Here is a 19,035-nt window from a genome sequence, read left to right as displayed (position 1 = left end):
AATGGCATTGAATCGCTTGAGAATCTGTTATCTAACGTGGGTATATGTATATCGTTTTTTAGTCCATAAATCAATATTATGTGGGGGGTAGGATATATTCTACACATATTTATAGGAATTATTTTGTGTGAATAATGTAATTTTCTACATTATATTTTATAAAGAGGATTCATCCTCATTAATATAGATATGTATGAACATTTTATATTTTTAATGTCTATCAATTAAATAGCTATAATTTTTATATTTCATTTTTGTTTAATAGCGCATTAGTAATGATGCATATTACTCATTTTTATATTCTTTGTGTATTATTTTTTCGTTTAGTTTTTTGGGATATATATATTTTACCCCATTTTAATGAATGAAGATGTTTGTTTATTATTACTAGTTAATGTGTAGTGTTGTTTCGTATATTGTTTACCATTAAACTTTTATATGTAACATGAAAATCTACACATTCAATATATAATAAATAATAAAGATATAGTTTTTTTCTACATTGATGTAATTAAGCAAAATTGATTGGGTCATAATAAAAATAATGTAAAGTCGCTATATAATCGGCAAACATATTTTGGGGGCACATATAAATTTATGTAACACTAGTAAAATAAGCTAAGCTATGTATTTTTCTCGCAAAATTAAATATTATTATTATAAAACGATATAATGTGCACATTATAATATTTTTATAGAAATTAATTTTAACTTTTAATTTTTATATTTTATTTATATATTTTTTTTCTTATAAATTATTATGAATATAAAAGATTTGAAACCTTAAAGTTTAGTTCATAATAACATACCTTTTTTTATTTTGTTTTTTGGATTTTTTTAAAGCCCTTTTCTTTATATCTCATTCCGTTTGAGAATAATGTAACATATAGAAAAATGAATAAATTCAAATTTTTTTTTAGTAGATTAAATATTAAAAGAAAAAATAATGTAAAAAATATATTTTTTGTACCAAGCAAAAGGGAAAAGTTTGTAACTCCCTACTTATTTTTATCTATGTCAGGGCTTATGTTTGGTTTATCTTTTGCCTTTGTACCATTGTATCAATTGTTTTGCCAATCAACGGGTTATGGAGGAACTACACAAAAGACGTTTGATATAAGTGAACTTTTTAATAAAAAGGTAAATAAAGATAGATTAATTGAAGTAAATTTTACAAGCCAATCTAATATGCCTTGGGCATTTAAACCAGAGCAAAAAAGTATTATTGTGAAACCCGGGGAAACAGTATTAGCATTTTATAAGGCTAAAAATTTACTTGACAAACCCGTTATTGGGATAGCATTATATCATGTGTTACCAGATGAAGCTGGTTTGTATTTCAATAAAATTCAATGTTTTTGTTTTGAAGAACAAATGCTAAATGCAAATGAAGAAATTGATTTGCCAGTTTTATTTTTTATAGATCCTGAGATTTTAAATGATTCTCGATTAAAAAATTTAGAAAAAATTACCTTATCATATATTTTTTTTGAGTCTGACTCTGATATACCAGAGGAATATCAACACCTTTCGAGGGCAATTGCACCAAAGAAAAAAACAGAAATACAAGTTATTTGAATTTTTAAAGGGAGAACATTTAATTATAGTGATGAAAACAACACCTAATTTTGAGCTCGTGGAAAATGAGCTTTAAAGAAATACATAGATATTAGAATTACATAATAAAAATTATATTATATGATAGGAATATAAATGTGTTTATGTGCAGGACTATGAAAAAGACAAATAATTACTTTTAACTACATATTTTTTATATGGTATATTTGTGTTTTATTCATTTTTTTTTTTTTTTAATTTTTGACTTAATATTTATTTGATATGCATTTAATATAATTTATAATATTAAATAAAGTTTACGAAAAAAATAAATATTAATATAATATAAGAATATGCATTTTATGACACACAAAAATAGAGCGTAATACGCTTGTTTCAAAAAGAACAATTTTGAATTATCATTTTTTGAAAATTGGAGGGAATAAATTAATAAATGGATACAAAAAAAATAATCAGCCGTTTCTTATTCCTTTTTTTTTGAATGATCTAATTTATAAGTTTCTTCATTTTGCAAAAATGAGAATATGAAATTAATATCATCTGCTAGATTTCCAGCTGGTTCATTATTATTTTGTGTATTTTTTAGAAGATCTCTTATTGCACGCGATCTTTTATTTGCCTCAATACAATCTTCTAAGTTTTTTATTTTTAATATCAACTCTCCTTCAATATTTTTTCGTTTTACTAATTCCTCTTTATAGTAATAATAATTTTGTATTTTAATTTTTTCAACAAGATTTTCTTGGCTTATTTCATTATCAATTTCATTGGCTTCACGTTTTATTTCATTTCTTAAATTATTAATATAAAACGTAAGATTCTTTTCAAAAATTATATACTTTTTGTTATAAAGTTTATATAATTTATTAAAGGTATGAGAATTCATAGTTTTTAATGTACTCATAGCTATATACAATTCAAACAGAGAAATTAGAATTTTATAATTTGCTTCATTAAACATCTCCGAGGAAAAAATGTCTAATGAATAGTTAAATGTGTTTAGCGAAGCCTTCTTCGCAATACTAGCAGTATTGCTATCATTATCGTTGGAATTTTTTTTGTTTCTTTTTTTGTTTCTTTTTTTGCTTTCCTTTTTTTTTAAATATTTTATAACAGAATTTTCTTCATTTGAATTATTATCATCATCTTTAGAACTTTTTACATTTTGAGAATTGTTGGGAAAATTCTCTGATATAGATTCTTTTGTATTATCTCGAACAAAATTGGATAAATTTGTATCATTTCCATTAAATGAATTTTCCCTGCTCTTTTGCTCATTAAAATAATCGTTTGTTTCTTTCTCTTTTTTCCTATTCTTTAAACTGTTCATTTTGCTATATGATCCATAACTTCGACTAATTTTTATTTCTGTATTTTGGAAACTATTAATTTTTTCCAATGTTTCAGTTCTATACTTTCCTTCTTCACAATTATTTGGAGCATCATTTGTTTGTTCTTTTGGAGATTCATAACATGCTTTTTGGGGGCGAGTAAAATACTCATATTTATAAAATAAAGGGATATATATATATTCATCTGTTATAGCATGTAATTGATCTATGGTGGTCGGTATAATTATATTTTTTTTATTAATTTTTTTAATCCATGATATATAAACAAATGCAAATCTCATTGCAAAATCAAACCAATTTTCATATATAGAACATGATTTCGATATAACCACGAATTTATCAATAACTTGTATTATAGCTAGTACAAAATATTTAATATTATATTTTGTTTCTTTATCTTTGATATAATCTGGTATACGAGCGAATATATTATATGTTTTTTCATTGGGTTCTTTATTAAAACTTGAAGATAACTTATCTTCAAAAGGCATTTGGAAAAACAAATCTTGATTTTTTTCATCATACCATATATATGCTACATCGCACACATTAGCTGACAATTTTTTTTTTTTTAATGAAGAGCTTGCTTTTCTTTTTATATTTTTTTTTTCGCTGTCTATTATTTCTTCGCTTTGGTCTTTATTTCTTATTACTGTTTTTTTTAAATTATCATTATATTTTCTGATAATATTATCAATTGCCTCAAAATGTATGTATTCTTTTGGTTGATCATCTATTTTTTCTATAGAGTTATTATTTTTAGCATATTGCAATATACTTTCTTTATGGCTTTTTTTCAATACAAATTTGATTTTATTCATAATTTTATAATAAAATTTATAATTTTTATTTTTAATAGTATGGTCATCGTATCCCACAGATTGTACATTAATATAAGTTTGCAGGGTAATAACATATTTCGAAAAAATTACTTCTTTAACTATATTGTGCACCATATAAAAATGATATAAAATCACAATAAAAAAGGGAAACATGATATTCCTTTCATAATTCAAATAGAAGCTCCCCCAAATAATGATAGAAAAAAATATATTTAAAACACTTCCCACACGTAATGATATATTTAGTATATTAAACGATCGTCTATCAAATGGGTCTGAAATTATTTCTAATATCGAAAATAGTGTTAATGTTAAAGTAATTACAACAATATAATAATAGTGATAATAAATAGTAAATGCTATAATAACTACTAGAATTATATTTTTAAGTAAAAATATTACTTCAAATATTTCTTTTCCTTGTCTATATCCTGATAATAAATTTTTGAGGAATTTGTTAAACAGTTTAATTGTTTTTCTCTTTGAATATAAATATAATAACAAAATCAATATAGCTATATAAAATAATAATACTACGAAAGCTACAATTAAACCCATCATAAAGGAAGCTGAAGAAGTTGTACATTTTTGAGTAGTCAAATATGCTAAATATAATTCACTTTTTTCAGTCTTAAATTTGATAGATTTGCAATAAAACAATTGTACAGTTTCCAAAATTATGTAGGGAGTTGAAATAATAATCATTAAAATATAACATGGAATATTATCGCTTATGAATTCTAGGAATCGTTTTATGAAACAATCATTTTTTTTATATATAAAACGCCATGGACCAAACATTTTTTTATCATAGATATATTCAACAGCTTCATTCAAAAATGGGGAATACATGGTATGCTCTTTTTTTATGTATTTTAATTCATAACTTTCATCGTGGATACTTTCATTGTCTTCGGTTAAGTTATTCTCTATTTGACTATTATTCAATATTGACTTTTTATTCTTTATTAGAAAATTGAATTTTTTTTCTATTGGATTGTTTGTATTATTTTTCAAAGTATGGGGTTCTTCACTTTGTCCATCCTGTAAATTGCAATCATGCCTATTATTTTGTAAATTTTGTGCATCACCATGAGTAGTATATTCATCTGATTGACTTTCATTTTTTTCTAAATCATGTATTAGTGTTAAATTATTTTGTGACCCGTCTTCTTGGTCTTCGTGATTGCTATTAAATATGTGTATTTTGGGGGTCTTTTTTTTTTTTGGTTTTCTTTTTTCATTTTGTTCTATTTTAAATTTGTCGTACACTTCGGGGACTGTAGATAACATAATCTCAAAATTTTGTATTTTTTTTCGGTGCCAAAAATTTGATATTTTCATAATAATAAATAAAATAAGAGTAATAAAAAAAACATCAAAAAAAAATGTAAAAATATTGAGATATTTTTGTATATACCATATATTTTTATACGTAATATCAGTATTATAATAACTCATAAAGCATCCAACTCTTATATAAGGTGAAACAAATTTTAAGTGATAAAGGAATATCTCTTTATATACATACCAATATCTTGTAATAAATGAAAGATCATTAGGTGAAAAGAATCCTAAAGAAATAAAATTAAATGAACAATTAAACCATATTCTGAATAAAACTCCACTTACATATAGCTTATTTAAACAGCTATTATAATTTAATGAGACAGTATAAATAATAATTACATAATATATAATTTTTAATAATATTATGCTTAATATTTCATGATAAATATTTCTACACTTTGTACATTTAGATTTAAAATATTTCATGTCATAATTTTTTGAACAACTATTACATTGATATCCTGTTGAACCTTCATAACATAAATTTGTTATAGTTCCAAGGCATCTATCTGGTAAATTGCATGGGTGAATATCAGGTGTCCTTTCAAATTGCTTGTTTCTTTCTGTTATTTTTTTTGCCTCTTTTAGATTATTATCAAACATTTCTTTTATTAAATTATTCGTATCCTTATTGGTGTCTTTGATCATATTTTTATTGCTTTCTAAAAAGGACAAATATTTATTTTGCATGGAAAATAAATTATAAAAATCGACTTTTGTTGGATCGTGAGTTGTATTTGAATTTTTGTTTTGTTTTGTATATATATTTTTTTCTTTACGATTGTTATGGCTTTGGTCATTTTGATATTTGGACGTATCAGATTTGTTCTCATTTTGGATAAAGGATATTGTATTGTATTGATTATATATATCATTAATTGATTCTGTTGCATCTACATGTTTATTATTTTTTTTTTTCATTTCATTTTTGTTCTTTACAGATTCAATAAAGGTTTTATCTAAATAAAATTTGTTATTGTTTTCAAAGAAAAAATAGTTCATGTTTTGTACATGCTTTTGAATGTACAAAATTAGATTATAATATGGATAAGTATATTTGAAATTGGCATCTGTATTATTTTTCGTGTTGTTATTTGTACTTTCATCATCGCTGCTACTATTTTTGTCGTCCATAGGTGTCCATAAAGTATTTTTATTGTTCCTTTTATATACTGCGTAATATCCGTATACTGGATAAGGGTTTTCATGATCTAAAATGCTTATATTATTATATGTCCTGTCCTTTAGCAGTTTTATAAATAAATCAATGTTAAAACCTCTATTACAAATAGCTCCAGTTGGGCAAAGTTCACAGTTTTTTTTTATATTAGAATTTTTTTGATTGTTAATTTTCGCAGTAGTTAAGTAATAATTATTTTTGCAAAAGCATTGATTTTCAAATGATGAACCAATAAAAGATGTTGAGAAGTGTGGGCACACTCCTGAACAACTATTATCATACTCACTTTCTTTAAATGTATTAGGAGGACATGGAAAGCATTCAAAAGTGTTATCTTTTAATTCTCTTAAGACTTTTCCATGAACGCATAAGCAATTTTTTATTGAACTTCTTTGTTTAATTCCTTGAGGTATAACAAGTTCATTAGGACACTTTTTTGGCAATGTGTGAATATTGTTGTTTATAAGTTTATTATTAAAAACAACATTTGATTCTATACCACCTTCACAATAATGATTGTCAAGAGAACAGGGTCTGCATACTGCTATATGTAGTTTTAATATTTGATTAATATATTCTGTGTCATCCTTTTTATTAAGATTATGTAAACTTATTTTTATAGCTTTTGTCATGTAATATATATTATCATCAGTTTTTTGGGGGACAATAAAATACTGATCAATATTTTTGTAAATAATATTTTCTGCTTTAATAAAATTGCCTAAGGTATCAAATTCGATATAATTTCCAAGGGTACATGAGCAATCGCTAATATTTTTGGATCCAATTTTGATCGTAGAAAAGGTTAAAGGGCAATTTTCACATTTTATATTTCCTATTGTGTTCTTATATGTACCTCTTTCACAAATTGAGCATCGGTGAGATATTAATCCTAAATATGCGTAACCTTCCATGCATAGGCATTTATCAACAGTTGACGTTAACTTTACTATTGTCGTTGAATTGTTTGGGCATGATATCAAATAAGGGACATTATTACCAGGACAAAATTTTCCAGCAAAACATTCTGTTATTTGATATTTCTTATATAATAAATATTTTTTATCTCTGTCTATAGAACATGTAAATATTGTTTTATTTTTGTATCCTAATATAAAATTTTTATAAGCCAGAGGATTCTTTATTGGTACACCATTCTGAACGTTTTCATTTAAAAATTGTTCTAAATTAGGTGAAGAATAATAATATATATCTTTATAATAAAACTTTTTGCATTTAAAATATCCAACAATAATCTTTTGATTATTTTTTAAAAAAATTTGTTCATATTCAACTCGATACCGAGAAAATTCGACACCAGTACAATATATATTACTTTTACAACTGGATATGCACGAGTTCAAATTTGGTGTATATGTAACTGTAAAATTAGGGTTATTTTTCGAGTGAACATTAATATGGCAAATAACATTTAAATTATTGTCATTTTCCCAGTTATAATTGTCTTCTATATTTTTTAACATTATTGAATATATATAATATATTACGTTTGGTTCAAGAAACCCGAGTTTTTTCAAATCCTTTAAATTGTATTTATTATTGTTATTATTTTGATTGTTGGGGTTATTGTTGATGACATTTTGATCGTTATCTTCTTTGGGATATAATTTTTCTTCTTTATTTCCATTTTTTTTATTAATGCTATTATTTGTTTTGGTGTTATTATTCAAATTTTGAAATACCTGCTCAAAATTGTTATTTAAAAATAAGTCATACACATCATCATCAAAACTTTTGTTATTATTTTGAAAGTAATTATAAATTGTGTTTTCCATATTCGAATCAAATTTATACCTTAAATATTCTATATTTATATTTCTAAGCATTAGTATAAAATGTCCTTCTCTAGGCAAACAATTGCTTATCGAATTTGATCCTTCTAATAATGTATAAGTTTTATAGGGACAAGGTAAACAGTATTCATCGGTTGTATTGTGTTTAAAGAAATTTTTTGGGCATACCTTACAGGTTAAGGATTTTTTAATCCCATTTCTTCTCTCATTTAATGTTCCATAACCACGTTTACAAACACAATCGAAAATAGAAGACGCCTCTTTTTTATTTACAATGGAATTATTAGGACAATTTTTGGGTTCTTTGGAAAACCCTTTACAATACTTATTACTGCAAGGCAAGCATTTATTTTTTTTATAATCTATAAAATGTCCACTCTCACAAAATACACAGTTAGTATGATGATGTGTGTTAACTTCAATTGCAAATTTTATTGTATCTTTAGCATCATTTCCGCCATCGAGAGCATCGTTTTTATTATTGTCATGATCGTTAAATTTTATAAAATTTATATAATTTGCATAATTTCTAGGTATTTTCGAATCAATTTGAATTTCTCGGTTTTCTTCGCGTTCCAACTTTTTACCAAAATAAGCATACCTCACATTTTCCTTATCCAAGATAAAATCTTCATAGTAATTATGTATCGTGTTTACTAACCCGTAATTATTTTGATAAGGTACAGCAAAAATATTGATATTTAGATATTTTTCTTCGCATAATTTACAATAAATGGGTTCCGATTTAACTTTAGCAATAGATACGCAATAAGTACAATTATTATTTTCCTTATTATATATGAAGTTTTCTTTGCACACACAATTTTCTTTCAATTTTGATCCTATTTGTGATGTTTCATTTTGATTGCATTGTATAATAACTTCATTTCCTGGGCAATAATGATCTTTTAAACATAATGTACATTTTTGATTGTTCATATAATACCCTTCAACGCATTTACAAGACATTTCATCATAATTTGTGGCCCCATATATAATACTTGTTTCATTAATTTTGCATCCTTTAATGCAAATAAAATTTCCAACTCTATTTTTGTAATAACCTGGTTTACATTGTTCACAACTATGTGTTTTTTCTGAATATTCATATCCAGCTGAGCATAAACAATCTGTTATTAATTTTGATCCAATTTTTAATGTAGATGTATTTTTTTTATATCCATCACATTTTTCACATAATAACATTTCATTATTCCAAAATGTCCCTATTGGGCAACCTTCGCATCCGTTATTATTTATATTAAATTTTTTTCCAATTCCACAATAAGAATATAAGTTATCATAAATATTAATTTTATACTGAAAATATGTTTTTGCAAAAATTGTTAATTTAAACGTCCCAAAATAGTTTAGTTTTCCTGTTATTATTCCAGTATTATAAGAAATCTTTAATTTCGTTAATTCATCTACATTTGTGCATTTGTTGCTTGAATTTAAAAAACAGAAATAAATAATAGTGTCACTGTTTTTATCTATTTCTGGTATTATATGTAAATGATCATTTGCAGTATACCTTTTGGAAAATGTATAACTAAAAGATATTTGAAAATAATGACTAAATAAATTAAAATAATAATGGTAGTGATGAGGAGTAATTCCATTATCATTAAGATCTTGTGACGTAATTATTAATAAAGTTTCGTTTATCGGTATTACTTTATTAATAATGCGATGCTTTTTATATCCTTTTCTTAATTTTATTGCTTTAATAATTTTGTATTGATTTTGATTCAAATCAATAATTTTTACTTCATTACTGTTTATTTGTGATACAAATGCTAATTTATTTGTATGCTCAGTATGTATAATTTTGTTTCCTTCATATATTGAAAAATTTAAAGGATTATTTAAAGTAAATTTATGTGTTGAAAAATTGTATTTTTCTAATTCAATAATTTTTTTACTTTTCAAATTATAACTGAAAAAATTGTTTTTTGTCCTGTCTAATATATATAATATATTATCATGTATAGAAATATGTAATGGACTTTTTAAATTTGCAATATCAAGGTAACTCATATTATTAGGCAAATATTTTTCTGTATTTGGCAAGTTTACAAAATTTTCAATATTCTTTTGTATGATTTTATCATAATCTGATTGGTCTAATTTTTGAAGCGCGTTTCGTTTTTTTCTTGTAAGTTCACTAGTAGTATTCATAATATTAGGGTTATTAGACACATTCTTTTCTTCATGTACAATTATAGAATCTGGTATTTTTAACGACATTGCATTATTATCGTAGCTATTCATTTTTTTTTTGCTCTTTTTGAATAAATTTAAAAGATTGCTGATAATTGATTTTTCTTTGAGAATATTTTTATTATCTAATATTTTGTATAAATATACACTCGAACTTATGTTACTAACAGTTTTTTTAAGATAATTATATAGCTTACTAATGATTTTACTCATTGAACTTTCTCTATAATTCATTTGGATATTTTCATCTTTTAAAAAATTCTTTTTTACATTATTAGAAACTGCGTAACTATTATATTGTTGTAAAAAAGTAACTATCTCATTATTTTGTTTTGGATTTTGAGTGTTTTGTGGATTGTAATTTAGATTGGTTCTCATTGTCTGTTTGTTGAAGTTATTGGTTTCGCTTTTTTTGGATTTTTTTAGCTTTAATTGTTCGAATTTGTGTGAATTTTTATTAATTAATAATTTGGGGAATAATACATCAAATCTATTGTAATGCTGTGCATCATAAATATTTGAACTGTTCACTAAATGATTTGTTTGTAAATGATTTTCATCGCTAGTTTTTGCATGCATAACATAGCTCTTAAGTAGTTTACCTTTGTTAAGAATTTTGTTTTGGAGTAGCTTAATATTTGATTGATCTACCCCTATGATATGTCTTTTCGATCTTTTATTCACTATAGAGGTTGGTATTCCATTAATCATAATTTGTAGTCGAATTATTTTCTTTAAATGTAAATCGCTTATGTATATATAATTGTCGTCAAAATCGATATCAACAGCAAACATTATATTATGGCTTGTTGAGAAGGATAATTCACTAGTATTATTATTATGATTCAGTATGTAAAGAAATACATTAGTTTTGGTTAAAATAATTGTATATTTGTCTTTGCTTTTACAAGATATTAGTTGATGTTGTTGTAATTCAGGAAAATATTTATTAAAATTATTATTTTTTTTTAAAAATGTTAGATTTTTTGAATCAATTTCAAAATAGAAGCTCCTACTTTTTTTTATTATATAAACATTGTTATATTGGATATTTACGCAAACATTTAAAATGGCATAATTATTTTGGTTACTAGTTGATGGAATGTTATCATCATCAAAATATGAATCATTTACAATATAATAATTTGTAATGTTTAATATACCCACGTCTGTATATATATTTTCCGTCTTGTCTAGAATGCATAATTTATAATTATTTATTTTGCTTATTTGTATGTCTTTGAAAGTTATGGATTTACTATTTTTATTGGAAAATTCAGATTTTTCTACATAAAATAATTTTTTATCAATGGTATAACAACTGTTATTAAACTCTATGATATATAATATAAATTTATGATCTGGTATATTTTCTCCTTTTATTTGTATAGAAAAGTTATATTCTGCTAATTTGATAACCATATGGTTTTTATAAAATCCTATATCAGTTGAATCTTTTATCATTAAATAATGCGGGCGATTATTTTTGTAGTATAAATTGGTAAATTGTTCTAATATTAAATTTTGATCTTTAATATTTTTTTCAAGTTGTGCATTATAATTTTTAAATTTATTTAACAACTGCTGTATTTTTGAAACTTTTTTAATCACATATTTATTATCGTCAACTATTTCTACTTCAAAGTATTCTTCTTCTTGACAACAAAATATAACCTTTTTCGCATTGATAATAATTATATTTTCTAAATTAAAGTTTGCAAATATACTTTGACTATTTTTATAATATACCAATTCATTTACATCAATACTTTGTATATCATAAAACTTAGATAATAATTTTTTTAATTTTATGTCTAATGGTATATTATCATTATTATATTCTTGATAATTATTATATATATTAATTTTTGAGGTGTTTTGTGATTTGATAGAAATTTGCCTATAAAAATACTCACTAAATATATTTGTGTCTTGTTTAAATTTTTTCAAGGATGAATACATTTTTTCAAAATCATCTGAATCTGCATCACTTTGTTTATTTGTATTTGTTTTTTTGTAATCAAGTAAAAGTCCCATCTGACTCAATTCATAGTTATAATTAATCGTGTCTGTATAAGAAGGATTATCATCAACTTGTATAGATTTTAATAGATAGGTAGTTTTATTTCCATAATAATAAGAACTATAACATATTACGAAATTAATTTCATTTTTATAATATTTTTTAAAAACATTTAATATTCTTGATTTGTAATCGTGGTATTGAAATGCCTCATTTTTAACAAAGGGTATAATAACAAAATTGTTGTGAGTCCTATTGTTACAAACATTAGCATATTTGTTAAAGCTATTTATTGAAACAAACTTTATAGAATCTTTACTAAAATAGTTAATATTTGGTGATTTATAAATTAGATCTGAATTTGTAATGTTCTTTTCCATTAATGTATTATTGTAGACGAGACCAATATATATATAACTATTTACATCATTGCAATTGTTATTATAAAAATAAAAGCAATAACATATTTTTACGCTGATTTCTGGCTTTTTGATTTTATAAATTTTCGAAACCCACATAAAATTTCCATTTATTTCTTTTACAATTTTTTGCGGTGTTCCATATATATTCAATTTTTGTTCAAAACTTAGAGAATAAGTTTGATTATCTATTTCAATCGTGTTATCGAACAAATTATCATGTACATTGTCAGTACAAGAAAAATTAGAATCCACAAATATGATTCTATCATCTATACTTATTAAATTATTTAAAAAATTAAAGGAAAAATGGCCTGTGGGATCGGTATCAACTTTTAAAAATAATGGGGCATTCGTTTTGAAAAAAGCAACTTTAGTTAAATAATCATTATCATCACACATATGTTTTGGACACCAGCATATTATAATACCTTGTGCTAAGAAATCGATAATTATTTCATAATTTTGCTCGTATTCATTCAGGTCGGATTTATCATAAATTATAAACATTTTTCTTCGATTTAATTCTAAGCATAATTTGTTCAAGTCTTCTTCCATTTCTATTGGAAATATTTTTATAGATCCAGATAACTCTTTAGCTGTTTGTAATGTGATAGTAACTGGTTCAAGGAAATTTAGTGTAGAATTAATTTTCGGTGATTTTAGAATAGCTGTATGCATACGATATTTCATGATTTCGCTGGTATACATATCATGAGAACGGCAATTCCCTTCGATTAGTTCATAACAAGAACAAACCAAAACATATTGTGGTTTGTCGATGTTTTTATGTGAAGCCATATAATTAGTATTGTCTACATCTAAAGATAATATTAAGTCTTCCCACTTATGACTAGTAACATTATCTGCTATATTTTTTTTTTCATGTTGTAATAGAAATTCTTGAACGGTGTTTCTCGAATAAATTTTTTCACGAGTATTATTATTAATATGGCAGAATGGGCCATCTCCAAAATTTTGATAAACAATACGAATGAATATATCATAACTTGTGTAAAATTGTTTTACTTCAAGGGTGAAAGAAACACCGGAAACAATTTCATAATAATTAGATCCCAATTCCCCATCTTCCGCACTTTTTATGTTTCCAGGATTATAATTTTCATTAAAAATCCCATAAAAAGTAACACTTCCAATGTTATAATAATTTATATCTTTCAGACTTAATGATGCACATATCTCATAAATTTTGTTTATTTTTTGGGGGACAATATTTATTTTCAAATCATAAATTACATCTACTAATTGATACATTAAATATTGTATTTCTTGAGCAATAATAACATCACCTAGGTCGCTTTTGTATATTTTTTGGTTCTCATTTTTACACTCTTTGGTATCATTTAATGTAAAATATAGTTCGCCTACCTCCTTTACATGCTTAGCAATCCTCTTATTATTATCATCATTGGCTTTTTTTGGTTTTCCTTTGTCCTCTATACGTTTGTTAGATGTATACAATTCGGAAATGGGAATTATTCGCTTAAAATTTATTATTGTTCTGCACAATATTCCAGAAAAACAAATATAATTATTATATTGTATTGGTCCAGGTAGAATAATAGTAACTGGTGCTACACCTTCATCTAATTTTTCTTTAAAATCTGGATCAAAATCAAAATCATGAACTTTATTACTATTTTTATTAAAATCATCATTTACATTTTGTTTAATTAATTTATATGAAATTGGTTCTATAGTAACAATTAATCGTGAAAAATCAGTTGTTTTATCACATAGAATATTTTCTTTTAATATACATACACACATATTATATTTATTGGGATACTTTAATCTTTTATAAATTTCTTGGATGTGGTTTGGGTCACTTAAATTTGATTTTAAATCTAAATTTTTAATATCTAAACAATTTTTTTCTATTAAAAAAAAGTAACCATCTGTTTTATAATTCATAAAATTAAAATTTGATGATTTACTTATTTGAGTAATGGGATTTAGAATGGATTGCAACGGTGAATATTCTATTATTTTTAATTGAACATTCAATAAATTTTCACAATATTTTTCAGATATTTCATAGCACCAGCATAAATTAATTTTTTCATTATTTAATTGTGCATCTTCACATATCAATGTGTGATCATTATTATATTTACATTCATGAGTATTACTTAGAATTGTTTTTTTAATTTCATTCACATTTTCATTAGGTTTAGAAATATCTGTTAATAATTTCGTGAAATTGCAAGTTGAATATGCTATTATTTTAATTTTATCGTTTTCAATTTGCTTAAAGTAGCCTTCAAGTAAAATATTATTTGCAACATCACTTACAATATTTTTGTGCACAATTGGTCCAATATAATGAAATGTACCAACATACGATTCGACAATTACACCATTAACATTTTTACTATAAATCAATTTATAGGGACCGGGTTTCATCTCAGTAGTTTTTATAGAAGATACGATTAGTATCATTTTCGAAATTTTTATTGTACTAAATGAGTTTGGGTGGTTGAGTTTTTTTTCTGGAATTTCGTGTAATACAACTATAATTCTTTTTGTATCTGTAACTTCAATATATAATGAATATTTATACCATAATAAATAGAATTGTTCTGTGTGTTTACAGTCAGTATTTATAGGGCAATAAAAATTAATTTCTTGAACTGGACCATCAAACATTATAACACTAGTAACTATATAATTTTCTTTTGTGCTGCTTTCGCAATTGTATATATTTATGGAACCATCCATGTTTAGCGATATTAAGTTATTTTCATAAATCATTTGATCAAAATTCCTTTCTGGCATGTTTACGGTGTTTTGAAAAATGTAATGATCGTCATTATGATGATACATTAATACATTAGGGCAATAATGACATTCTCTTATAAAATATAATTGGTTATTTTTTAAATCATTATAATCAATTTTTAAATTAATTTGATTATGGTTTGTTTTTTCATCAATTTTTATTTCTTTAAATAAATTTTCTTGGCCGTTAAAATAAGAGTATATGTATAAATCCTTTTTATTATTACATAACTTATCATGTTTTATATTAATTATATCAAATTCTATATTTGGTATATTATGATATATTAAGAAAAAATCATTTTCTATATAAATATTAAAACTTTGATTATTATAATTTCCGCAAGCAATTATATTTGTATTGAACAGATTTTTATTCCATTCGTTAATATTATAATATATATTGAAATCAAGAGCTATTATATTGGATTTATGATCAGTTAATACATTATTATATTTGTAATCAATTCCAATGTGTACTATTTTATTTGTGTTACATGAATTTCCTATTTTAGATATCCATTTATCGGAAACTTGTGATGAGTTGAATTGGATAGTAAATGCACATTTATAAAACAATTTGCATATATACACTGTTTTATTTAAGTCTTTTACCTCATTATCTATATAAATGTTTGTGTATGTGTAATAATTTATTAGATTATTATTATTTTTACAAAGTTTTTCTTCAGAACACATACATATATAATATCGCGATTTATCTAATTTGGGTTGAAATTCTATTTTGTAATTTACTTTTGCACTTATTGACGTATGTTTTCGAATATTTAGAGTTTCGACATATTCTTTATATGGTGTAGACATTAAAAATTCTCCTTTATCTGAATGGCAACTTTCATGCTCCTTTATTGCGAATTGAGAAAATTTTGTGTTAACGTTATCTTTATATAATAAGATGGAAGCCTCAAATAGGAAAGGATTAAACGATATAATTTTTATGTTTGTTAATTTTTCAATTTGTACGAATCCTATATCATAATAATTATGTTGCTTTAAGCATAGCCTCATAGTAATGGCATTATTTTCATTGGTGTTAAAATTTAATTTACCAAGTGAATGTATAAATTCATTATCAGAATTATCTACCGAATTATTATATTCATCTTTAACATTTAAGTTATAGGAGCATTCATATTTTATATATGGGCCTGCATAATTATTGTATTCAAACAAGTAATTCATAGTATTAAAAACTACATCTTTTATTACGGTGTAATAAATTTTATATTCAGGGTTTTTTATTAAATTTATAGTGAATAGAGGAAGATAATATTCATCATTATTTGAACACAGAGTAGTTTCATTTTGTATAGGGTCAGCACTAGTAATATACAAAGTATCATCACTTTTTTGTATATTGGTACTTATCTTTTTGCCTGTCGATTTATTCTGTTTGCATTCAGTATTAGACCATATAAGATTTACAAGTTTAATATTGTTTGCAATATAATTAATTTTGTCTTTTGGTGTATATAATTTAATTGGGCATTGGAAATTTTCGAAGCAGATAATGGGATTAAATGCATCTAAAAAAAACACATATCCCGCGATTATATATTTTGAAACATTTTTTATGCAAACCTCTAGATAATATTCCTTATTATTTTCGAAATTGAATAAATAATATCCGCCGTCTACTTTATGATTTGTTTTTATATGTGGAGAACTCGTATCATCACATTTTGGTTTAATTATTACAGTTTCATCATTTGTGATTGGTACAATACTAAAAATATTAGCATTAATTGGTATTAAGCAATTTGAATTTTTATAATTGCAAAGAAATGTGCTAGTAGGAATTGGTTTATCAATAGTAATCTTACTAAGTATTAATGATATATAATTATCTTTCATGCATATATAATATGTACCATTATATAATTTATGTATATCTTTTATATGTCCAATGATTCCTTTACAATTAAAAACTTTAGTTTTTTTAACAAATGTAGGTCCTATGATTTGATCACATTTTTCACTGTCGGAGATAATGATGTCCTTTAGCATATCAAAATAATTGGTAAATATACGAATATTTTCATCGTTGCATTGTTCTATATCTCCAACACTTATATGATCGTCCTCTTTTTTAATTTCTTGAATGGTGTATATCGATTCATTAATGGGGGTTATAGTGGAGCTAAGAGAAGAAAAGACCAGATAAATGAATATACCAATAAATTAATAAAGCAATTCTCAAGCTTCAATTTTTATTTGGTCTTGCATGATAATTTCATAATATTTAAAATAAATGAAAAAAACTGAAGTAATTTTTTGATTTTTATAAATTTTGATGAATGTATATAAACATATATGAATATAATGATTAATAATATGAATGGATCACATAATGTGTATGTATAAGTGTTTTCGCAAAATAATTACCATAGATTGTTTTTGTCTTTAATATATGTTTTTACATTTGTTTTTTGAACTAATAAAATATTTGAATCGATATTTTTCTTTATAATTACGTTTCCGAATTTATTATGGATTACATTACAAGTTTTGTCTTGTTCATCATCAGAAATTAAATAGTCGTAACTATTTTCAAAATTTGTATTAGTTGTGCCATCACCTATTATTTTGAGAATACTTATATATTCAGTTTCTAATAAATTAACATTAATCTCATTTACCTCATTGTAATAATTAAAATCAGATATGCTTATCTTAGCATTTATACTTTGAAGCAATCGCACAAAATATAATATAAAAAAGAAAACGTTAAAATTTTTTATGTTTGGTTTAAATTTCATTTTTGACTAACTTTTAAATAATAGGTCCTATTGTTTTTTTATTATTTCATATAAATAAATGATTACATCAAAAAAAAGGTAATAATTTATTGTGTAGCATATTTCTATACAAAAAATTATGATCTGTATAAACATTTTTATAAATGAAGCAATACCACATTTTTACACAAATATATTACATTTTTTATGTATTTCATATTTGAAATGTATGAGTGATATAATATAGTAGACATGGATAAGCTAAAACATAGATAAAACCGAACTAAACAAATAAATATAGGAAAATAGCCAAATACGAATATTTGTAACCTTAAAAATTAAAAAAACACACTTTAATTAAACAAAAATAGAGACATGAATAAAAATGTATTTATAATAAAAGTACGTAAAAATAAAGCGTTACCAAAACATAAATACTTTTTTCTAACTAAATAAAATTGCATATGCGAAGGTATAATATTTTCCTACATAAAATGAGGTTTATTGGTTTTTTAATATGTTTTACTTCGTTTTGATTTATTACACATATATAATTTTTTTACAATATTGCGCCATTAATGTAGACATTTTTAAGAAAGTTGTATTTATTGATCATATTCGAACAAAATTCCGTTGTAAATTCACTCAGGTGCATGCAAAAGATGTGTTATTTTTTTGTACTATTAAAAATTT

The 19,035-nt window shown here is 23.9% G+C and overlaps 2 protein-coding genes across 2 annotated transcripts; one reads left to right on the top strand and one right to left on the bottom strand.

The window, feature by feature from the left end:
• Positions 1-894: 894 nt before the first annotated feature.
• Positions 895-1,578, top strand: PY17X_1304500 (uncharacterized protein; the record flags this gene model as incomplete). Its single annotated transcript, XM_721310.1, has 1 exon — positions 895-1,578. The coding sequence occupies one exon, from the start codon at positions 895-897 to the stop codon at positions 1,576-1,578; it is 684 nt and encodes a 227-aa protein (XP_726403.1).
• Positions 1,579-2,041: 463 nt separating this feature from the next.
• PY17X_1304400 (cysteine repeat modular protein 4) lies at positions 2,042-18,363 on the bottom strand (the record flags this gene model as incomplete). The annotated part of the gene is made up of 2 exons (XM_022956988.1): positions 2,042-17,744; positions 17,990-18,363. The coding sequence occupies 2 exons, from the start codon at positions 18,361-18,363 to the stop codon at positions 2,042-2,044; spliced, it is 16,077 nt and encodes a 5,358-aa protein (XP_022813479.1).
• Between the last annotated feature and the right edge of the window lie 672 nt (positions 18,364-19,035).

Source organism: Plasmodium yoelii (genome assembly GCF_900002385.2).
Source record: "Plasmodium yoelii strain 17X genome assembly, chromosome: 13".
NCBI classification, from domain to species: domain Eukaryota; phylum Apicomplexa; class Aconoidasida; order Haemosporida; family Plasmodiidae; genus Plasmodium; species Plasmodium yoelii.
The sequence above is the reverse complement of the archived record's forward strand: the minus strand, read 5'-3'. Positions and strand labels throughout refer to the sequence as shown.